The 24,822-nt window shown below is 46.2% G+C and overlaps 2 protein-coding genes across 2 annotated transcripts in view; both read right to left on the bottom strand.

Annotated features, from left to right (window-relative positions):
- Window positions 1–7,480, bottom strand: part of LOC130111265 (myocyte-specific enhancer factor 2A-like) — a 116,918-nt gene extending 109,438 nt beyond the window's left edge. The window contains exon 1 of the mRNA XM_056278392.1: window positions 7,406–7,480. The gene's annotated coding sequence lies outside the window, so the exon portion shown is untranslated. The remainder of the gene's footprint in view (window positions 1–7,405) is intronic.
- Window positions 7,481–20,156: 12,676 nt separating this feature from the next.
- lrrc28 (leucine rich repeat containing 28) overlaps window positions 20,157–24,822 on the bottom strand; it is a 33,380-nt gene continuing 28,714 nt past the window's right edge. The window contains exons 9-10 of the mRNA XM_056278219.1: window positions 23,328–23,487; window positions 20,157–22,196 (exon numbers count right to left, since the gene is read on the bottom strand). Of these exons, the coding sequence (XP_056134194.1) occupies window positions 22,127–22,196; window positions 23,328–23,487 (230 nt within the window). The 3' untranslated portion in view covers window positions 20,157–22,126. The remainder of the gene's footprint in view (window positions 22,197–23,327; window positions 23,488–24,822) is intronic.

Here is a 24,822-nt window from a genome sequence, read left to right as displayed (position 1 = left end):
TTGTATCCTGTCAAGACGCCTCTGAATAAGTCATATTACCAGCACCAGCTCCTGTATCTTACACCACTCTGGACGGGAGTTTAGAGAGAGAGAAACCCTTCAAAATTATTTGTAAATGTACATATAGTACATGATACACAAATATTCCACGACTTACAAATGTGTTTCGCCATCGACAAACACAAAAGTCCTTACTCGTGACTTGTAAGTTGGTATTTAAATAAATGTGCTATTAAAGATATCGCTTGTAATTTGTAAAAACACTTTATCACTTGTGGTGTTCATTTCTCGTGAAATGCCATTTGTAAATCTGCAATTCTGCGCGTGAAGTGTTGAATCTGCATTTGTGGATGGACCAACACATACATTCGTCCCTCCTTCCAATGGTGTCATTTTGAGAAATTCTTTTCGCTCTTTTGCGATCCACACACAAATAGTTCTTGATCCACGCACACAAATGTGACCCCTCCCCCTCCCCCGACAATGATATCCTTTTGTCATGACATGATCAATGTGTGGTTTAAAGGTAAGTTCAGAGAAATTCCACAAACCGAGATACTTGATTTTTTTTTCTACTTTCTGAATAACTCTACCGTCATTTCAAGTTAAAACCAAAGAGTTGGATTTGGAGTCGAGGTTCCGTCTTGCACCAAGAAGCATTTCATTAAGCAGTAATTTGTTATCTGATAACCGACTTTGTAGAATATTCAAATCAGATCGTAGGGTTTCTTGAATTTGTGACATAGAAGCTTTTGATGTATAGCCTACATAATAGTATTATATCATCTGCATAAAGTTGTGCACAATAATCACAAAAAGAACAAAACTGCGGGAGATCATTAATAAAAATAGAGAAAAGAAGTGGTCCCAAAGTAGAACCTTGAGGTAAAACTCTCTGGTTAGTAAGCAAATCTGATTTACACCCTCTCGAAACAACACATTCCTTCCTGTTGTGAAGATACGGCTTAAACCACAGCAATACATGTTTGTCCAAAAGAGGATAGTGATCCACCAGTTCAAAGCTTTCTTGAGCTCAGTAAATATTCGTCCTGTGAGGGATGACGGTGAGCAGACGCAGAGAAAACATCCGTTAGTGAATTTTAAGAGCAGTAGTTGTAAAAAAGTTATCTGAAACCAAATTAATATTGAGAAAGGATATTATTATTAAGGTACTGCGATTACTGATTATAAATATTTTTTTCAAATACATTGGCAATTACTTTGGCAATTGAAATAGGGCTGTAATTATTGGGATCAACTGTGTCACTGCCCTCATGGAGAGGAGTAATACGTGCAGATTTACAATTAGCTGGTATTTCACATTTACACAGTGAAAAGATTAAACAGATCAGCCAACGGATAGATGAGGATATGAGACGCTAATTCAATCCCATCAAGTCCAGGACCACCGCTCTCTTTCAGCTCACGAATGGCACCGCAGACATCAATAGGAGTGATTGTATGAGAGTAAGAAGAGCCTTGAAAAGCTGAAATGTAATTAGAAGTCATGTGTACACTGTTAGGAATTACAACAGACAGAGGAAAAACGCTGATTGAACGCACATGCAATAAGTGAGGGATCGTCCAGTATTGTATCAGCAACTCTTAATTGACCAGAACATTTGTCTGACGTAGGAAAGTTGTTGTTTTTTTTTTATTTTGCTCCAGGATTGTTTAGCATTTTTGAAATCATCACTCAGACATCCTTTACTGGAATTAGATTTAGCATTTCCGACTCAAGTCTTGCTGATGCTTCTTAATTGTCTGTACATTTCCCAGTTAGCATGTCTGTTTTTCTGATGACATTTTGCCCATGCTTTATCCCTCTGCCTAAAAAGAGATACGAGTTCCGGACTGATCCAGGATAAACGTCTGCCCTTAACATTTCAGTTTCCAGGGAGCACGTTTATCAACCACCTGAAGGAATTTGGAGTAAAAGAAATCCCAAGGGTTTTGAAGATCGGGTAAGGATTGGGGTCTTTCCCAATTAACGGCAATTAAGTCATGAATAAACATGTCTGGGTCCAGTTTCTTCAACTGTCTAATTTTAATCAATTTTGGCAAGGACTTAGGTACTGAATGCTTCTAGTCACAGAAATAATGACAAATACCAGATTCTAAGAATCTATTTGGATGCGAGACAAGTATCCAGTTAAGCGAAGATGTAGAGCTGGGAGTGACTCTAGTCGGTTCTTTAATTAGTTGTGTTCGGTTCAAATTGGAGAGAGGAAAAAAGGGAGTGTGTCACAATACACAGTGGATGTTAATGGTTCATGGTTAATGGTATTCCCTGATGGCAGTGGCCCCTTTCAGCAGGATAATGCGCCCTGCCACACTGCACACATTGCTCGGGAACGGTTTGAGGAACATGCCGAAGTGTTCGAGGCGTTGCCCTGACCTCAAAATTCTCTGGATTTCAATCCAATTGAGCATCGCTGGGATGTGCTGGACCAACAAGTCCGATCCACGGCAGCTCCACCTCGCAACTTACAGGACTTGAAGGATCTGCTGCTAATGTTTTGGCACCAGATACCACAGGAGACCTTCAGGGGTCTTGTAGAGTGCATGCCTCGCCGGGTCAGTGCCGTTTTGGCGGCACATGGAGGACCAACAGCATATTGGGCAGGTGGTCATTATGTTTTGGCTCATCAGTGCAACTATAGCTGTGATAGAGTAAAATGTAAGCACCGTCACTAAGGCCCCTTTCCTGAACGGACTGGCAACTTTTGCTGAGATCAGAGACGAGGGGGGAGACCGTCAAATTATCCACGGAGAGTAAACACGTGGTTCTCAACATCTTCGCCCCCAAGGACCCCCGTGTCCAAGGAAATATTCCAGGACCCCCACAGGAGACATGATAGCCATTCTGTCAGTGTCACGACTCCATCTCTACACACTCCAATGCAGTTGGGCAGATTTATTCCATGTAACCCCACAACAGCATAAACAGAATTTGAAAGCGATCCTCAAATATTATTAATTGCTCACTTTGTGGAATTAATGTTGCTGAATACTTTCTTATATCTTGATGTTTTGTGGTAGCTGCTTTCAATAACTTCCTGTCACCTCAAGGCCCCTCTAGCAGCTCCCTGTGACCCCCTTTCGGGCCCTGAACCCTCTGTTGAGGACCGCTGGTGCAAACAGTCTAGGGATCGACATGGGTATTTTACCTAAGAACCCAAAGAGAAAGACTAGAGGGGCGCTTGTTCCAGGACGCCAACATTTACCATCTGTCCTTCTGGACGTCTAGTGGTTTGACTTTAACCAGACATCTGTTATGAAAACATTACTCCGTCCCATCGAACCCACCTGTCCTCTAATGTCCAGTCACTGCTGCTGAAGTCACTGAAGGTCTGCCGTGGTCTCTACACAGCGACTTCCCAAAGCTTGCGGCCTGCTCAGTAAATCATTGCCGAACGGCATCAAGGTCCAAACCCACGAGATTACATTAAAGTGGCAACAGGGCCAACCCAGATTCGATTAAACAAGTGGGAGCTGCGGAGGAGACAGGTTTCAGCGAAATCACATTAGGGCCAGGGAAGTCATACCGCATCACAGACAAGGACCAGGGTCTGGGCCGATTCTTAAGGGGGCAGAAAAGACAAGGCTGGGTCGTCGAGGGTCCCATCGCCGCTATGCTCTGTGACACTACGCTGGATGTCGATGTCACCGATCTGGGCTCATAAAGACAACGGTCACGTCAACACTTCATCTGCATTTCTGTTCAGAGAAGAGTCTTCATTACTCGTCTTACAGCGACACACAAACACACACAGACACACACAGACACACACATGCACACACATGCAGGGAGTGGTGGCAGAAGACATGTTGCTTCTGCATTTTCCCCATCCTGCCGTCCTTCCTCCAGGGGCAGCCAGGAGCAGTGGGCAGCCCTTTCCTTCAACAATCAGGGGCCAATTCCAGGTGGGCATTTATTTATTTATTTATTTTGGATTTTTCCTCCTTTTTCTCCCCGACTGTATCCGGCCAATTACCCCACTCTTCCGAGCCGTCCCGGTCACTGCTGCCCCCCCCCCCCTTCTGCCGATCCGGCGAGGGCTGCAGACTACCACATGCCTCCTCCCATACATGTGGAGTCACCGGCCGCTTCTTTTCACCTGACAGTGAGGAGTTTCACCGGGGGGACGTAGCGCGTGGGAGTATCACTCTATTCCCCCTAGTCCCCCCTCCTCCCCGAACAGGCACCCCGACCGACCAGAGGAGGCGCTAGTGCAGCGACCAGGACACATACCCACATCCGGCTTCCCACCCACAGACACGGCCAATCGTGTGTGTAGGGACGCCCGACCAAGCCGGAGGTAACACGGGGACTCGAACCGACGATCCCCGTGTTGGTAGGCAACGGAATGGACCGCTACGCCACCCGGACACCCCCCCAGGTGGACGTTTATGTCATGGTCGGGGACAGGACAGGAGAGGGTTCGGCATGTTTTTATCGGGGTTCTTTCTGAACTTGGAGGGAACCCATGTGAGCTCGGGGAGAAGATGCAAACTCCACACTGAGAAGACCCCCGACTTGAGAGAGAGCCCACCTGAGCCCGGGGAGAACACACACACACACACACACACACACACACACACACACACACACACACACACACACACACACACACACACACACACACACACACGCGCACACACACACACACACACACACACACACACACACACACACAACCACACAGCCGAGTCACCTGACCTACACGTCTTTGGACTGTGGGGGGGAACCCACGCAGACACGGGGAGAACATGCAAACTCCACACAGAGGACGACCCGGGACGACCCCGGGGGCTCGAACCCAGGACATTCTAGCTGGGTTTCACGGTTTCCTTTGCCATGCTAGTTAATTTTATGCAAAGCATAATGAGCGCTATGAGAATGCACCCTCGTGGAGAGGTCGGCCCCAGTGGGAACCCAAACGTGAACCCTTGCAGTGCCCTTAGCGTTCCCAACTACAGACCAAGCTCAACCACGAGGAACTCTTAGCACGAGCTAGTATCCCGTTTGTCCACACAGAGACACATTATCCAGGTCCAGTGTCTGAACGGGCCGCGGGGAGATGAGACGAGCCCTCTGCGGGAGGTTGGAGCCTTTTGACAGGGACAGTGCCACCATGACCCGGTTACCTGCCCCGATTACCTGCCCCGTGAAGCCTGTAATCACTAACGCCAGCGGACAGACGTCCTCAGCCAGCCCTCCGACAGGGAAGATAATGGAAGGTGATGCTGCATGCTGCTAAGCCTGCTAACGAAGTACCAAGACAAACAGGAGGGACACAAAACCGGGAAGTCTCCGGTAATCCACGGTGGGAAGACCAACATGTTGGTCTCCGGGCCACGTGGGATGGACGGATTTTGAAATTCCAGCTGCTCTCTGCTTTTCATCGGCCAACCAACAGCCTAAAGCAGAACAGGACCTCCACTTAAGAAAAGCCACAGACGGCTGCACGCAGTTACAGCCTGCCTACGGACGGACAGACAGACTGACTGACAGCCAGACAGACAGACAGCCAGGCAGCCAGACTGACAGCCAGACAGACAGACAGACAGACTGACTGACTGACAGCCAGACAGCCAGACTGACAGCCAGACTGACAGACAGCCAGACAGACAGACTGACTGACAGACTGACAGCCAGACTGACAGACAGCCAGACAGACTGACAGCCAGACTGACAGCCAGCCAGCCAGACTGACAGCCAGCCAGCCAGCCAGACTGACAGCCAGCCAGCCAGCCAGACAGCCAGCCAGCCAGACTGACAGCCAGCCAGCCAGCCAGACTGACAGACAGACAGACAGCCAGCCAGACTGACAGACAGCCAGCCAGCCAGCCAGACTGACAGCCAGCCAGCCAGCCAGACTGACAGACAGCCAGCCAGCCAGACTGACAGCCAGACTGACAGACAGACAGCCAGACTGACAGACAGACAGACAGCCAGCCAGACTGACAGACAGCCAGCCAGCCAGACTGACAGCCAGCCAGACTGACAGACAGCCAGCCAGACAGCCAGCCAGCCTGACAGCCAGCCAGCCAGCCAGCCAGACTGACAGCCAGCCAGACTGACAGCCAGACAGACAGACTGACAGCCAGACTGACAGACAGCCAGCCAGACTGACAGCCAGACTGACAGCCAGACAGACTGACAGCCAGCCAGCCAGACTGACAGCCAGACAGACAGCCAGACAGACTGACAGCCAGACAGACTGACAGCCAGCCAGCCAGACTGACAGCCAGACAGACAGCCAGACAGACTGACCATTGTCCACCCTAAACCTCAACATTTAGATTTAGAGATAAGAACAACCATTCCATAACCGACTCATCACCATTAAACCCCCCACTTAATTAGCCCAATTAAAATGATCCCGTAATTAGCGTGCATATCAATTTAAACTCAAAAGTTATCTTTTAAAACAAGTTGTATTTGAGAGGACAGTTGCTTTTGAAATCCTGGGTTTCATATAGAATATACTGACCCCCCCCCCAATAAACCCCTTTATGTTCCCCCCCACGGCGCTATTTCTCATATTCACCGTTCATTTGTTCTACTCTCTCTCCAAAATAGAGAACCTCATTACAAACACGCGCGCGCACACACGCGCACCCGAAGCGGCTACAACTCGAGTAGACCTCCACGCGCCAGTAGAGAAACACCTGAACGCACGTGTACCCGCGTCTGACGTGATCCGGTCTCATGTGTGGCGGCGTGGCGCGTGTGCGTGCTGAACAGACGGGAGTCGCACACGGGCGGCCGGACACGGCGCGTGCACAGGGACCCGGCCCTCCCGTCAGTCCGCCACGAGCCGATCCAGCGCACGTGAATACCCCGACAAAACGGGGTTCTTTAGACGGGCAACATTCACGAGCCAGCTCCTGCGGCGGTCGCGCGTCCGAAGGTTTCAGTGCGACCTGGTCCGCCGCTCAGGTCACGCGATCAAAGTCTGGTTCCCAACGAAGACCTCATCAGACCACTTCTGTGGCGCTTCACCGTAAACCTACTCACAGTACACCGACATATATATATACATATATATATATATATACATATATATATACACACACACATATATATACACATATATATATATATATATATATATATATATATACATACATACATACATACACACACACATATCTATCGATCTAGACAGATCGATAGATATATGACACACGCACACACACCCATGTGCGTATGTACACACACACACGTGCGTGTGTGTGTGTACATACGCACATGACGGTGGACAAAACTACTGGCTCGCGCGGGGAGAGAAGACGCGCCGACTCGCGCGGCGTGCTGAAAGGACACATGAAGTATGTGGAGAACACGTGTAATCCAATCACGTCGCTCCCGCCTCCCTGCGTGCTCCTCACTTACCCCGCGCCCCTCCGGATCCTCCGCTCGGTGCCGCGGCTCTGGGTTTTCACTGCGCCCCCCGACACGTCCGCACCGCCCCGCCGCTTTTAGGAAACTGACAAACTCCGCGCAGCAAGGGCTTCTTGTCAAAGCCTAGCTCCTCCTCCTCCTCCTCAAGTGTAGTAGCGCCTCCTTCTCCGCTAAAGGGGAGTAACCCTCCTCAGCTGTTTCTCAGCCGCCTCGGCGGGACATGTTTTTTTGGTGAGTTGATCTTTTCCTCAGTCGGTACGTGGAGGTGTAATAATAACCTCAAGTGCAGGCGCACCGTCAGCAGTCTCACGTGCCGGTCTCATGCTCCAGCCAAAATCTGCGACCCGTCGGATCGTGACTCCGTCGTTAAAACGCGCCGTGTCACCCCCCCCCCCCAGGATGCCGATCCAAACGGTCACTACCAGTGATTACAGTGGGCCGGAGCTCCCCGGATCCCGACACCGGCACTTCCCCTCCTCCTCCTCCCCCAAGTCAACCGGAGCTGAGGTCCGGCGGCACTCTGTAGACAGGAGTAATTTCGACCTTTTCGTCACAGTAACATTTAAAACAAAAAACATGATGCAGCCAATTCACAAGCATTACAAAATAAATCGCAAATAAAGTCGTTCTTCTATTTTTATACTACTTTACTTTTTCTAAAAGTTTGAATGATATCGCGTTTGTGGTGTATTGGATCGAGCACTCGGTGCTCGATTGTGTTGGACTGTCACCACTACTGAGTTCTGTAATACACTGGTCGAGCCTAGTAGTGTGTGATGTCTCCGTCTTCTGACACCATGTTGTGTCTTCTCTTATGTACACTATTGTAGTGTTACTATTCGTGGGTTACTAACTTAATCACTATTATATATAAGTACACGGAGACGAGGATGCGGCACAAGTCTGATCTTTACTGACGGAGACATCACACACTACTAGGCTCGACCAGTGCATTACAGAACTCAGTAGTGGTGACAGTCCAACACAATCGAGCACCGAGTGCTCGATCCAATACACCACAGCGTCCTCACGTGACCCGCACCTGCCTGCTGTGTGGCTTCACCAGACATGACGTCAGAAGAGACTGGCTTCACACTCACGGGTCAGGGTCAGTTCACCGCACCAGGCAGACAAGACTCGAGAGAGCGTCAACCTGCTACCTGCACTATTATCCTGGATTGGGGGGCATAAAGAGTGAGTACCTTCAGTGTATTTCCAATAGTATTTCCAATAGTTTTGTCTAGCTCTGCTGTGGTTTTCATTCAAGCAACTAACGTTAGCGAACGTAACGTTAGCTAGCTAGCTAGCTAACTAGCTATCTTCCACCCGGTAACGTTGCTAGCTAGTAGCTGACGTTGCTGGCTAGTTGTGGCACTTTCAACTAATACAAAAGACTGATTAAAATGCATTTCAATTTTTAAATTGAACATGTAGCCAGTGATTTATCGAGCATGTAGTGGGTGTATGTGTGTGCATGTGCTCGTAGGGTTAATTTCCTGATTTCAGGGATCCCCCACTTACCAAATCCCACTTTAACCCCTGGTCGCTACACCAAACTGAGCCATACTGAGTAACGAGAAAGTAGAACGGGGCTTGTGCTGACGTCAGAGGACGAGTTACCAACACGGCCGTTTCTCTTAGGAGCTGAGCGGGGACGCACGATACCGGATGTGTTGGCCGATATCTTGGCCGATATCTTGTCTGTGAATGTTCTCATTCATCCGGGTCATGGTTCTCCAAAGGAGTTGAATCGAGTGCAACTGGACTTGGTATATATCCGTGAAGACGTTTCGCCTCTCATCCAAGAGGCTTCCTCAGTTCGCGCCTTTCTGACTAGACCAAGCTAGTGTAAACTACTAATAAGACACGTTAGCCGAGCGGTTAGTGATGTCGCCTTGTGGTGCAGTACACCCCGGATCGAATCCCGCACCGGGCAAGAAAATAACCGGTAACACTAGTCTGACTGGCTGCTGATGAGACTCAGTATTTATCCTCTAGGAGTCGTTGGTTTGGATTTGGCCGATATCCGATATTTCCCAACTCACACGGGCCGATGGCGACATATGCCCATATTTGTTCCACCTAAGCGCAGAGAACATCAAGCCTCCCCTGTGGTGGACGGAACCGACGCTGTTGCTTCCTCTTCTTTCAGCTTGTTCCCTGTTTGGGGTCTGGGGTCGCCACGGCAGGTTTCAGTTTCCATCAGGACCCCTGTGAGGGCGCAGCACCAATGCTGGGCGTTGTTAATACGGACCTCCACCGATCCGGTACGGTCTTGTCAGTCCGCATACTGATTCGGCAAAACTTTACGTCGGGCGCCCTTTCCTGACACGACCACACGTGCCACGTACACCCACGCGGGCATCCCACTGCCGCGCTCGGTTTTCACGCGGCTGGTCTGTCTTCCTCTTCTCTACACGCGGCTGCGCGACCCCCCAACACACAAGTACAATCTGGTTAAACATGATCACAACAAGTACCCCATCGTCCCGCAGGCAGTTCGCCGCAGCGATGCAACCTTGTGGGGGGGTTTTCATTGCACATCAAAATACTAAATCAAATTATCCTGTAGTTAAAACGACTAGTTAATTAATTCAGTAATAGTTGAAGCATTCGCCGCTTTACTTACCAGTTTTCCTAAGTAGCCTCTTGAACTCTCCTCCGAAGACTCCTCAGAAAACGTGGCTGGCACGCGCCACAGACGCAGTTGGTGTAGCAGGTAAAAGAACCCCGCTCGGCCCCGCCTATGTGACGCGCCGCGTGCATGCCTGGTCATTGGTTCACGTCGCGTGCGCATAATTAAAGCGTCACCTTATCGGCCTGTCATATCAGCCTTTTGGGCCGATGCCGATATTTCCTGATAAAGCCTATATCGGCCGATACCACGTCGTGCCTGTATCACCGTGCAGCCCTAATTTGAGCGTAACATGGAAATGTGATGTCACAAACCACGCCCACTTACATCAATCGCCACTAAATTGAGTTGTAAGTCAACTTGGACGTGACTCCAGACTACAGCAATTAAACATAATGTAGAACGCCACATGGTCGATTACGAGATATAAACTTCCTATTTGTGACGCCCCCTAGGAGTAGTCAAGTAGTAGTGTTTATGTGTTTATGAAGCACATTTTAAAACAAGCGGAGTTGACAAAAGTCCAGCACAACAAAACAGAATAAAATAAAATGACAGTAAACACAAAAAAGCAGAAGACATAACATAACATCACTAACCCATAAGCATACACAAGTAAATAAGGAACACGCAGAAGCATAAAAAATGGGGGGGGGGGACCCCCCACTAAAACCTTAAGGACACTCAAAACATGTCGGTCTTAAAGTTAGCCTTAAAGCATCAACAGAAGGAGAAAACTTCATTGAAAATGACAAATTATTCCAAAGCTTTGGGGTGGCTACTGCGAATGCACGATCACCCTTACCCCTTATCCTCAAACGTGGGAGAGCAAAGAGCAGCTGGTTTGAGGATCTGAGAAATTTGGGGTTGGAAAGGGGGCAGAGAAGCTCAGAGATGTACTGGAGTGCCAGGCCATATATAGCTTTATAAACAAATAACAGAACCTTGAACTCAGTCCTATACTGGACAGGTGCCCAATGCAGTGACGCCAGTACAGTCGTGATACTGTCCCTCTTCCTGGTACCAGTTAGGAGTCTAGTTGCAGCATTCTGCACCGGCTGCAAGCAAGACAGGGATGACTGACTAATTCCCAAATATAGAGCATTGCAGTAATCCATCTGAGAGGAAATTAAGGCATTAGTGACTATCTTCAGATGGTGAAATGATTTGAGTCTGCCAATATTTCTTTGCTGGAAGAAGCAACCTTCCACTAACAAGTTAATTTGTTTTTCAAATTTTAAAACTGGATCGAAATTGACACCAAAATTTCTGGCATGGGTACGAAGGTTAGGTGCCAGAGGCCCTAAGTGATATCCCCGATGGTGTGGGAGGGACCAAATATGACCGCTTCGGTCTTACTTTCATTTAATTGAAGAAAGTCTTTTTGCCATCCAACATCCCGGAGGCAATCAAGGAGAGACTGTGTTATTAATATTACTAGGTTCCAATGGAAGGTATAGCTAGGTCTCATCCGCGTAGCAATGGTAGGAGATATCGTGCTTTTGGAAGATACAGTCCAAGGGGAGCATGTAAAAGGCAAATAATATGGGCCCTAAAATGCAGCCTTGAGGTACTCCACAAGTGATGGGAGCAGACAAGGAGAAGAGTTTTCCATTAGAACTCAACATCCTTTAAGGAGAACGCCATTGGAATACTCTGTTTGTTTCAAATCCTGAATTAATTAGATGAATGGTCATTGAGTTATGGCCAAGTTTGAGCTCAGGCACATATTGTTAAAAGTTAATTAATTGATAACAGCAGAACCATTGGGCCTATCAGTCATCCTCACAATATTTTGGTGGAGGTCAGTGCCTAAATGGCTCACACCAAGTCTCATGTGAATCAGATGAAGAAGCTTAGATGGACCAGTGAAAAAAAAAATTGGACAAAATTCAAAATGGCGAAAATCTAGTCAGACAGAAATGGGCATGGTCTATTTAGGTAGATGTGTATTGATCAAAGGAATAGAGGGACATTTTTTTGTATGAGTTAAGGTGCAGAAGTTATTGGAGAAAATGTAAAGTTGGATGTTACAGTGTACCATCTGGCCGATGGGCATTAATTTTGCTCCCTGGGTAATATTAGTATTAGTAGAAACAGAAATAGTGCTAGTAGTGGATGCACTCAAAATTGCGCCTATGAAACTGAAAATAAAGCAAAACTAACACTAAAAAACAACCACTGAACAGACAAATTGGAGTGGGCTGTTTTTTACATATACTTCACAAAGTTTGACAATTTTAGCAGTTTAAACATCTGGCTTGGTTTGAACTACTTAAAAATTGGATGCAAAGTTGTCTCAGTTTGACTAAGAATCAATCAATCAAGCTTTATTTATATAGAACATTTCATACATTAAAATGCAATGCGCTTCAGCAGTAGATTGAGCGCTTTCTTGGTGTACGCCATAGGTGGTCTTCTGATCTGGCCTTGCTCACAGTGAGAGATGAGACTAAGTAACAGCATTAGGCTTCTACTCTACTATCAGTACTTCAAAGGTCCTTGGTCAATCAAGTCAATACGGGGAGACAGAGAAATAGCTAATTTATCAATGTGTTAAGGAGAAAAGTGGGAGCGTTATGGGAGGTATTTTATTTAATGGGGTGCAAAATAGAGCATGACTGTTGTTGTGACTACTAGCACGGGAAGGTGAACGTCTAGTATTGGACCATCGCGACAAAACCATTGGAAGGTCATACCATCAGGCAGAGTCAAGGGTGGACCAAGGATACCAGTATCTACTACCATTATTTTGGCTGCTCCTGTGAAGGGTCGCCACAGTGGATCATCTGTTTCCATTTCTTCCTGTTCTCTGCATCTTCCTCTGTCACGCCAGCCACCTGAATGTCCTCCATCACCACATCCATAAACCTCCTCTTTGACCTTCCTCTTCCCTGGCAGCTCCATATTCAGCATCCTTCTCCTAATATACCCAGCATCTTTCCTCCACACATGTCCAAACCATCTCAAGCTTGCCTCTCTTGCTTTGTCTCCAAACCGTCCAACCTGGGCTGTCCCTCTAATTCACTCGTTCCTAATCCTGTCCTCCTTTGTCACTCCCAGTGAAAATCTTAGCATCTTCATCTCTGCCACCTCCAGCTCCACCTCCTGTCTTTTCGTCAGTGCCACCGTCTCCAAACCATACAACATAGCTGGTCTCACAACCATCTTGTTAACCTTCCCTTTAACTCTTGCTGGTATCCTGTCATAAATCACTCTCACTGCACTCTCTTCTTCACCTCTCTTCTGCACTCCCCGTTACTTTGAACAGTTGACCCCAAGTATTTAAACTCATACGCTTTTTCACCTCTACTCCTTGCATCCTCACTATTCTGCTGTCCTCCCTCTCATTCACGCATAGGTATTCCATCTTGCTGCTACTGACTTTCATTCCTCTTCTCTCCAGTGCATACCTCCACCTCTCCAGGCTGTCCTCAACCTGCTCCCTACTCTCACTACAGATCACAATGTCATCCGCGAACATCATAGTCCACGGAGACTCCTGCCTGATCTCATCATTGCACCAGCCAGGGATACAAGTATAAGCATCCAAAAGAAAACGCTCATAAGTGGGATTGTGTCATTTTGTGCAGTTTGCTCTCTCCCCTCCCTTGCTGAAAGCTAGGCCAAAGAATTAGGAGAATAAGAAATCAGAATTGTTGTAGAGAGGATGATTTAACTGCGGGTTTCATCGGTACAGAGATTTGCATGAGTCATGATCTTGGCGAGGAAGCAGGAAATAAATTTACCATGACAGAACTTTATCTACCATGAAGTGATCCTCTGAATATTATTCCCAGTGACTATATTTCAGTCATCTGCTTAGAATCAAAAAATAATAATTATACAACTGCCAAAGTCTGCAGCCTTTATAATGCTGGATATCACTATTATAAACTTTACAACAGGGCCACTGCTAGTGAGAGCAAGTAACATGTGTGTGTGTTTGTGTTTGAGAAAGCCTTCATCTGATCCACTTGTTTTTATTAGCCTGGTATAAGTCTGCATGGAATTGGACTCGGTGGTGTGCTCACAGTAAGATGCAATACACAATCAATACAAGTAAAGGAGTTCATGGAAAAACACTTCTATGAAACGTGTGCATGTGTGTCTGTGTGTACAAGATGTCTGTATGTGCTTGTTCATGTGTGCGTGCATGTGCAAACGTTTGTGGTTGTCTCCGGCATTCTTGGGGCTGCGGATGTGTGCGTTTACAGTATGTGTGTGTGTGTATGTGCATATCAGAATGTATGTAGGTGCTGCATGCATGTACCGGCAGGTCGCTCCCTTGTGTTAAGACCTTGGAGGTGACTTTGATAAAGTCTTAATGGAGTGTGTGTTTGTTCAAGACCGCTCCAAGAATCCTACTTGCCAGACTCCCTTATAGCGACAACACACGTATCCCCACATGAGACGGGTGTGTGCGCCTGTGAGAAAACGACCTGCTTAAATCCCTCTTGTCATTATATCATGTTCTACCAACAAATCAAACTGATTATTTCTGTATGACCTCAAATTACACACATTTATCAGGTTTGAATTACCTGTGTGCCTGAAACGTCCCGCTGGGTTTCAGGGAAGGGTAATGGGTATGCTGGTATACCACAGTATACCAGCATACCTGCATATATTAGTATATATTAATCAATATATGGCCCTGTGATGGCCTGGCGGCCTGTCCCAGGGTGTCTCCCCGCCTGCCCCCCAGTGACTGCTGGGATAGGCTCCAGCATCCCCGCCACCCTGACAGCAGGATAAGCCGTTCAGACAATGGATGGATAGTTAATGTATTATTAATAATATGCTATGTTATATTAGATAATATATTATATGATCAATATATATTAGTTAATATATGATTAATAATATACTAATTTCTATATAATTAATATATTAGTAATATGTTACCTGTGGACAGATGGATGGATGGATATTACCTGTATATATTTAGTACAGCCACGGCAGCCATGAGTCCCCAAATAGTGCTGATTTAAGTCCACTTAACATGGAAGTCAGCCAGAGAGAGAGACCAACATCACTGATTTTGGTTGGATGTGAAACAGTTGTCACTTCTCCTGCAACATTTCAATCAGATCATCCATCCATCCATCCATCCACTATCCAAACCGCTTATCCTGCTGTCAGGGTCGCAGGGATGCTGGAGCCTATCCCAGCAGTCACTGGGTGGCAGGCGGGGAGACACCCTGGACAGGCCGCCAGGCCATCACACAGGCCGCCAGGCCATCACACAGGGCCCACACACACACACACACACACACCTAAAACAAAAATCCAGAAAATCACATTGTATGATTTTTAAGTAATTAATTTTCTTTTTATTGCATGACATAAGTATTTGATACATCAGAAAAACAGAACTTAATATTTGGTAAAGAAACCTTTGTTTGCAATTACAGAGATCAGACGTTTCCTGTAGTTCTTGACCAGGTTTGCACACACTGCAGCAGGGATTTTGGCCCACTCCTCCATACAGATCTTCTCCAGATCCTTCAGATTTCGGGGCTGACGCTGGGCAACACGGACTTTCATCTCCCTCCAAAGATTTTCTATTGGATTCAGGTCTGGAGACTGGCTAGGCCACTCCAGGACCACATGACCTTCTCCCATTCCTCCTCTGGATCATCCAGATGGTCATTGGCAAACTTCAGACGGGCCTGGACATGCGCTGGCTTGAGCAGGGGGACCTTGCATGCGCTGCAGGATTTTAATCCATGACGGCGTCATGTGTTACTAATGGTTTTCTTTGAGACTGTGGTCCCAGCTCTCTTCAGGTCATTGGCCAGGTCCTGCCGTGTAGTTCTGGGCTGATCCCTCACCTTTCTCATGATCACTGATGCCCCACGAGGTGAGATCTTGCATGGAGCCCCAGACCGAGGGAGATTGACCGTCATCTTGAACTTCTTCCATTTTCTAATAATTGTGCCAACAGTTGTTGCCTTCTCACCAAGCTGCTTGCCTATTGTCCTGTGGCCCATCCCAGCCTTGTGCAGGTCTACAATTTTGTCCCTGATGTCCTTAGACAGCTCTCTGGTCTCGGCCATTGTGGAGAGGTTGGAGTCTGATTGATTGTGTAGACAGGTATCTTTTATACAGGTAACGAGTTAAAACAGGTGCAGTTAGCACAGGTAATGAGTGGAGAACAGGAGGGCTTCTTAAAGAAAAACTAACAGGTCTGTGAGAGCTGGAATTCTTACTGGTTGGTAGGTGATCAAATACTTATGTCATGCAATAAAATGCAAATTAATTATTTAAAAATCATACAATGGGATTTTCTGGAATTTTTGTTTTAGATTCCGTCTCTCACAGTTGAAGTGTACCTATGATAAAAATTACAGACCTCTACATGCTTTGTAAGTGGGAAAACCTGCAAAATCGGCAGTGTATCAAATACTTGTTCTCCCCACTGTACATATCTTTGGACTGTGGGAGGAAACCCACGCAGACATGGGGAGAACATGCAAACTCCACAGAGGACGTCCTCCAAGGTTGGACTACCCCGGGGCTCGAACCCAGGACCTTTTTGCTGAGGCGACTGGGCTAACCCCCGCGCCACTGTGCCGTCCCGTTTTTATACCCACTTATTTTTCTTGTTAGTGCTGTGAAGTAGTAGCACTTGGAGATCTGCTGTTAGTGAATGTGCAGTCTGAAAAAAAAATGCATCATCATCATGACTTGTCATCACGTCTCCTTGCCATCTAACGTTTCCTCCTCCACCAGCTCCCTCTCCTGGAAACGGCTGGTCTCTCGTCCTCGGCAAGACGGCAGGACACCACTGTTACAAGACGTTATTTTCATCCTTCATTTCCATTGGGCAACTGGCAGCTAGCATTTCCTGACTGCGTCCTTCCCATCGGTCTTCACTGGTTCCCTGTGGGAATGACTGGTAGAGATGGAAAGCTGACAGAGACAGATAGACAGACAGCAGGCAGGAAGATGGGCTCAGTTCTACAGACTTTGGCCCATTGTATCTCTTTCTGCATTGTATTTCCATTTAACATTACAATGTGTGTATGGGACTAAAACACCAGTAAGTGAGTTTTCACTATTTACGACGGAATCTAACAGCCGTCTTCCCTGGCTGACATGAAAAAGATGTATTTTTCTCCAGACTGGGGGAAGTCTGAGGGGAGTCTGGGGGAAGTCTGAGTGCTGCACGCTTCACTTGAGGCCAGTCGCTCCAAACAGGTTTTCTTGGTGTGAATCATCCCTTTATGTCTTTACGAGCATCTGAGGGGCCCATGTCCTCTGGTGGCTGGAAGGTTGCATGATGGGGGCAGTGAGAAGAGAGAGATGATAGAGAAAGGGATTTAGGGAGCGCGCCGGAAACAAGCCCCCCCCTTAAGAATATGAGCAGAGCTTAAAGGAATGTCACGCCTTAATGGGATTGTAAAGGTGGATTTGACGCGCATAAGTACAAAACCCTCTCTGAGAGGAGCCCCCGCTACAGTGGGGATCCGTGGTGGAGTGATCCATCTAGTAAATTGGCTGGCTTAGTAAAAAAACGCTGAAACGTTGTTTGTCTGGCTGTGACCACTGCAACACACCGTGGTGAAAAGTAGAACTAACTACGAGCAGAGTCTCACGCCAGCATCCCACGGATCAGACAATACCATATGAAGCTGATTCACAAGTTAAGATGTGCATTCGAAGCCCAGGGGCCTTGTTTTTGGTCCTCAAGTTTGCCTCACAAAGATGTAGAGCCTGGTTATATCAGGTGGAAGGACTTACAAACATCTTACAAACCATCTGGGGCCAAATTCGTGAAACGTCTTGTGGCTCACAGGAGGTGCTAACTGGCCGACTCAGGAGTAAATCCCAAAAACTATGGCCGTGTCACTCCTAATCTCGAAACAGAGTTTTCTTTTTAGCCAAGAGTGATTCATGAAGCCTTTTAGCTTTAACGCTAGCTCTTAAATCTGCAAAACATTAGAAGCAGTGCAGAGGACTCCTGAATCACAAGGACCATACCAGAAGTGGCTGCTGCTAGACTGGGAGCTGATCCCAAGTCCACATTGACCTTTGGTTATTTTTCCTTTCATGGACAAGCTGGGCAAGAAGCTTAGAAGCTGGTTTTGCGTCGAGTTTGGTTTCCATTTATGTTTGTGCGGTGACATGCCAGGCTTGTTCCCATCATCCATGGTCATTCTATGTTGTTAGGCTAATGAAAAGATTGCATATAGCCTAGCCGCTAATTATTTTTTGGAGGGACCAGACATTTAATTACCTGAAAATAAAGCCTACTTGGGTTTTGATTTTATGTATGTTGTCAGCAGCACTTACATTTCCTTTAAGAATAATTTATTTAATAATAATCATTAAATTTATATAGCGCTTTTATAGACATCCAACATGCTTCACATTGAAGGGGGTAACTCACTTTAACCACCACCAATGTGTAGCACCCACCTGGGTGATGCACGGCAGCCATTTATATCGACTACTTTTTGGGAGTAGTTGGCGACTACTAAAATGTAGCAGTCGCGCATGCCCTACTAGATACCGAACACGTGTCTGTTTTACTTATGGTCATGCAAAAATGTTTCCGCTCTCGTTCTGTGTCGTGCTCGTGCAGCGGTGCATGAGAACACAAGCGAGGAGCAACATCAAGGTAAAGATCAGTCAACGTTTATTGCCCAGCGCAGCACATTCAAATCAACCAAATGATCATAAATTAGAACTGCTCAGTACAATGGTTACAAACATGAACGGCCTTGTGTTCATTTCGACAAAGTTGTGAAAGCATGTGGTCTCTCTGCAGAAGTCATGCAACTCAAACTGGGTAAACCGGTGATCAGTTTTCGGGAATCTTTGATTGCTATGAACACTTACAAACCTGCGAATGTGCGACAGATGTGTTATTTTCCACGTACTGTGGATTAAGCGTCTGTCAACAGTAAGATATGTCAGGTCTTGTGTCCCGGTCATGTGGTCCACATCAACAGACGTTCTTCATTACCAGCACAGAGTTAGAACAACAGAAAAGCAGACCTGATCCTCAAGATTTTTAAGATGTGAAAATTGAACCATGGGTGACTTTTTGCCCCCCCCCCCCCAATAAGATACAGCGCCTTGCATTAAAAGCTCTTTCTTGGGTATGTTAATACCTGCTCATTTGAAAGTTAGGTTCAAGTTTTATTGTCCCACTAGACAAGATGCTGAAGATACATTTTAGTGATTTCGCTGAACATTTTGTCCAGAGGAACTTCCAATGGTTGAACAGGAAGTGGTTTTTAATGTCACGCTATAGCACAATTTGACAGGAAAAATGATGCTAAAGCACAATTTGACAGGAAAAATTAGCATGCTAGCTAACATGCTAGCTTAGCTAGCTAGCATGTTAGCTAGCTTAGCGAACATGCTAAAGCACAATTTGACAGGAAAAATTGCTGTACAACACTTTCTTCATCCATCGAGTAGGGATTTAACCAGAAACGTTTGCCCTCTCAGGAGTTCACTGATACAACTTGGCCACACATATATATATACCCCCCCCCTTTTCTCCGCAATTGTATCCTGCCAATTACCCCACTCTTCCGAGCCATCCCGGTCGCTGCTCCACCCCCTCTGCCAATCCAGGGAGGGCTGCAGACTACCACATTTTTCATCTGATATTGAAGAGTTTCGCCAGGGGGATGTAGCGCGTGGGAGGATCACGCTATTCCCCCAAGTTCCCCCTCCCCCCCGAACAGGCGCCACCGACTGACCAGAGGAGGCACTAGTGCAGCAACCAGGACGCATACCCACATCCGGCTTCCCACCCACAGACACGGCCAATTGTGTCTGCAGGGACGCCCGACCTAGCTGGAGGTAGCATGGGGATTCGAACTGGCGATCCCGGTGTTGGTAGACAACGGAATAGACCGCCATGCCACCCGGACACCCCCAACTTGGCCACACATTTTTAAAGACTGTATGAGCATGGGACAGCTGTTTGTGTGGATGTGAACATGACATGTGGCATCTTCCATGTTCAGTGCTTGTAAAGTGGCCTTCGGTCACGAGTGTTAAATCTGGTTGGGGAAGACATTTCCACCACACGTTACACACTCAACGTGTTGTGTGTGTGTGTGTGTGTGTGTGTGTGTGTGTGTGTGTGTGTGTGTGTTGGGGGGGGGCAATTCTGTATGACTGCTAATCAGAAAGATACTTGTTCTACCGTCAAGATGTTTTATTTCAGAACGGTGTGCCAGTTATAATCTGTTAAAGCGGGGCTGCAGATCTGGAAGTCTCACAATTTTCCTGAAAGCTTGGAGAAATGCTGCTGAACTTTAGAAAGATACCCAAATAACAAGAGTGTTGTCCTCTATTCACACACTGAGAAGTGTTTAGGCATCTAACTTGTAGAGAAACAGAGGTGCTCTAAGTTTGATTTTTTTTTTTTTGGCTCAGTAATTGTTTAATTCTTGTAACAACCAGCCATCACTTTGCTAAACAACCAATATTTACATATTTGCTATATGTGGAACTGTTGATAGATACAAATTGTTCGTACCACATTGCTGTGATTGTTTCCTGTAGCGTGCTGCCTGGAGAATGCCACTCTTCAAGCCCCTTGAGGGTTTTGAGGCAATTCTCCTTCACATTCTGTTGCCAATTATATATTGTATCTTTTTTTTAATGTTTTTTAATTTTCATATGTTTACATGAAGAATCAATCAATCAATCAATCAATCAATCAATCAATATTCCCATTACTGCCTAAACATTGTTGGCTGGTGAAACAGTTAAAATTCAGATGAACTCATATGATGCTTCCTACCCAGCGATGTTTATTCCCCAGCGTGCAGTCACTCCATCATGACGTCACAGAGGGCATCAGGATGTGGACTATAGAGGGCAGGATGGAGTCACTGCCCCCTACTGCAGCCAGCGCTGCTTCAGTGAAGCCACAAGTCGTTCAAGTCGTAGTAATAATATGCGTGGTGGTAATCGGGGTGGGTAAATGTACTCCTCATATTCATTTTTTGTGGTCTAAAGCTCCTAAAGGTCATAAAACGCTTCTCCAAAACTACTCTTAGAATTAATCCTTCTTTCCCCCCTATCCCCCAGGGGAACGTAGGGGGAAATAACATTCAAATGTATTAAAAATCTTAAATAAAATCTGTTTTAAAAAATAAATACTTTAGAATTGCTGTACAACACTTTCTTCATCCATCAAGTTAATCCATAATTGCATCATACTGTGTGTACTTTGTTACAAAATGATTTCAGCGGCGTTCCAGACGGACTGTTTCTTACTTTGCCTTTACATTCACGTTACTTCAGTCCTTGGGTCGACAACATGCCGATTTTATCGTTTAGTTTTGTTTTTTGTATTTTGGAGGTGAAACTTCAGTGATTTAGATTTTCAAAAATGAATATGCGATGTTTTAAAATAGAACTCTTCACATGCTTCTGTACTATCCGTGACATGAAAAATGTACCACACGCCTCATAGCACAAGCATGGGTCTCAGATCAGCGAGATGTTTGTATGGCAACATGTTTTGCTATAGTGTGATAGAAAAAAAATAATTAATATTCCAAAAGACGGTTGATTTTAAGAAAAAAAAACCATGGGGAGACTGCTCGTTCTTCACAAACTTCTGTATCCAAAGAAGGGGTTAGTAGTCACTTCACATTTTAATACTGACAGATACTTCACAGATCCATCTGAATGAGTAGAGCATCATCCTGTGTGGCAGCAGATGTGCTGACTCTAGTGGAAGTAAAATCCTACGACATACTGCGCCACACAGTTGGACCCAGGCAAGTTTTACTGCCGGTGACCCAAACGCCAACTTGAGCGCGATGTCTTTCCTAAAGGTACGTTGAAAAACTCAGATACATTAAGTCATAGTCCATCACCTGCCGGCTGCCAACGTCTCCAAAGGCGGCTTGTCAGTGGTTCGAGTCCTGTCAGTCAAGCACCTAACCCCCACTGTAATGGCACAAAGAACACCAACATCCACTCCGCCGTTTATTTGCTAACTCGTAACAAACCGTCAACCGTCCGTTTTTTTGCAGAATTAATCAGCATCTACGGAGCGGAAGGCAGGGGGAGCCGATGAGACGGGGTCATCCCTGGAGGTCAAACGTCTGTAGGCAGTGGATGGAGCAGCAGTAGGCAACAAAACTCACAGTTGTTCTGGAAAGGAAGGAAACGGGAACAGATTAAGGAATGAGGGGTGTTAGAGTTGACAGAGACAGGGCTGTAATAGAATGTACGCCAGCATGAATCAATTCAGTGTGCGTGTGTGCGCGCACGTGCGTGTGTGTGTGTGTGCGTGCTTGTGTGTGTACAGAGACTACATGCTTTCACATTTCGTGTAAAGAAATCAATGGTCTGGTCAGTAAATGGTTTTAAAAGTGTCTGCTTGACTAAAAGCCTACACAGTGCGATTCTGGCCTTCTTGATGGCATCTCAGAGAATTTCTTTAAATTGTGGACTCATTACTTGGCATGAACAATGGTTGGTTGTCTTGGGTGCCTTGGTGTGATAAGAGTTAAGGGCAGCTGAAGAGACTGTCGATCCCCGGAGACATAGGCTCTGACCAAGTTCTAGGACTGTCAGAAAATTTGGGCTGTGATTGTGTAGGGGTTACGACAATAAAAACTATGACAACCACACTATCCTGATGAGGGACCAATAGCAGCATTGTAGGAAATGACATCATTTCTAATGAAAGCGTCACAGTGCTGAGTACTCTGTGTGTAGTTTGCGTGTACTGATGGGAAGTTATTGAAAATCACCTGCTAGTCCTGAATACCTTTGTGCAGACAGTTTCATGAAAACTGGCTGGGGATATTATTATACCGAACTGCCAATTCATGTGCTCTTCTGCCAAGCCAAGACCAGGTCCAAATTCTTATAATTTTTTGGGTTTTTTTGGGTGTGTTCCTTCGGCAAAAAAAAAAGAAAAGAAAAAAAACTGCTGAAAACTGTTGTTTGCATTTTTTCCCCCATAAGATTTTGAACATCCTTGAGAATGGGTTGCCTTTTTACCATGAATAGGGTCGGTTGACATAGATCATATTGTCACTATTCACACAGTGTGACAGTAATCATACTTCAACTCACAGTCTGACAAGGTGGAAGTATCAAGAGTTTACCTTTTTCCCCTTCATACAGTGTGACATACAATAAACATACATAATGGCCACAACTGCAAATTGAGTGGGAGCCTTAACTTAGCAGCCATAGGTCAACTACCATCAGGCTGATGGGGGATAGCCCTGGAGGTACTTTGGGGGAGGAACGGGGTGTGGCCATTCTCACCTGCGGTGTACCCCTGCCAGGGCGGTCTCCTTGAGGGGGAAGAGCTTTGGGTAGACGATGGTGAACATGGGCTGGCTGCAGCGGTGGCAGTGGCCCAGCGGGAACTGCAGCAGGTCCAGCAGGCTCTTTGGCAGTAGGATGTGAGGCATGAGGTTCAGACCTGAAGGTTGAACAATAAACAAAGTCAAAACAGTTTGACATCATGTTTCCAGCAAACACTGGCCCAAATCTGGGCCAGAAATCTGTCCGGTTAACACTGCCTTGCTCAAGAGCAGACACCCAGACCTCACAGAATATGTTTTGGGACTTTCGGCAAATTTCAAGACCAACTCTTCATTATACATACATCTTTTTCACTAATAAGCAGCTCTTATTTTAGTAAAATGTGATCTAAATTATGGGTACAAATGAACAAAACAATATTAAGATGACAGATTTTTGCATTTAGCTTGGCGTTGGGTTCTCATTATAACGAAGAGAGGGAAATGGTTGCTTATCATTACAGAATTCATTGTAGACATCTGTTGGCAAAATTCCTAGGAACACAAAAATATATCAAAGTCAAGTCAACGTCAATTTAAAAACAACCCACATTGACCAAAGCGCTGTACAGACCAGAGCAGGTAGCTAAAAACACAAATACAAGAAACACCAACATAAACGGGTCACAAAGTAGCTCGTAGGCACTCATAGACAAGCTACCCATGGGCATGGGCACAAGTCATAAATCAGCCACATCAGGAGGATTCAAACATTTGTGAATAAAACTTTTGAGCCTGGAATTAAAAGAGTCGATGGAGGGGTAGGTCTGATAGGGAGGGGAATGCTGTTCCACAGTCTAGGGGCTGCAGCCGCAAAGGCATGGTCACCCCTGAACTTAAATTAAGATTGCGAGACAGCAAGGAATCCCAAGTCAGCTGACCTGAGGGACCTGGGGCCTCATGTATCAATCGTTACTCTTGGCAAATTTGTTCTTACACACTCATGGGATTTTTTTAGCCCTGAAGTTTGTCTCAAGAGACCAGTGTAGAACCTGGATAACCCCTGAATTTAGACACCGTTTGGCTAACACTGATGTCTTTGCAGGCCTGGGTGATTGTTCATTACAAGAGGTAGACAATAGATATTAGGAGGAAAGAATTACAAATAACCATCATGCTTTGCTACTGACTGTCAGACAATCTTGAGGGCTAAAAATTCCATGGGTGTGTAAGAACAAAGTTTCCCATAGTAACAAATAAAGGGTTAAATGGTCTGCGATATAGGACGGGACCAGTCCATTGAGGGCTTTATAAACAAACAGGACAACCTTAAAATCAATTCTGAACCATACAGGCAGCCAGTGGAGAGAGGCCAGGGATAGGGGTAATATAGTCCCTCAGGAGCCTAGCTGTGGTGTTCTGGAACAGTTGCAGGCGGGACAGGGACGACTGACTAATCCAGTATACATGGAGGAGTTGCAGTAGTCTAAGTGGCGGCGGGGGGGGGGGGTATA

Source organism: Lampris incognitus, chromosome 4 (genome assembly GCF_029633865.1).
Source record: "Lampris incognitus isolate fLamInc1 chromosome 4, fLamInc1.hap2, whole genome shotgun sequence".
NCBI classification, from domain to species: domain Eukaryota; kingdom Metazoa; phylum Chordata; class Actinopteri; order Lampriformes; family Lampridae; genus Lampris; species Lampris incognitus.
The sequence above is the reverse complement of the archived record's forward strand: the minus strand, read 5'-3'. Positions and strand labels throughout refer to the sequence as shown.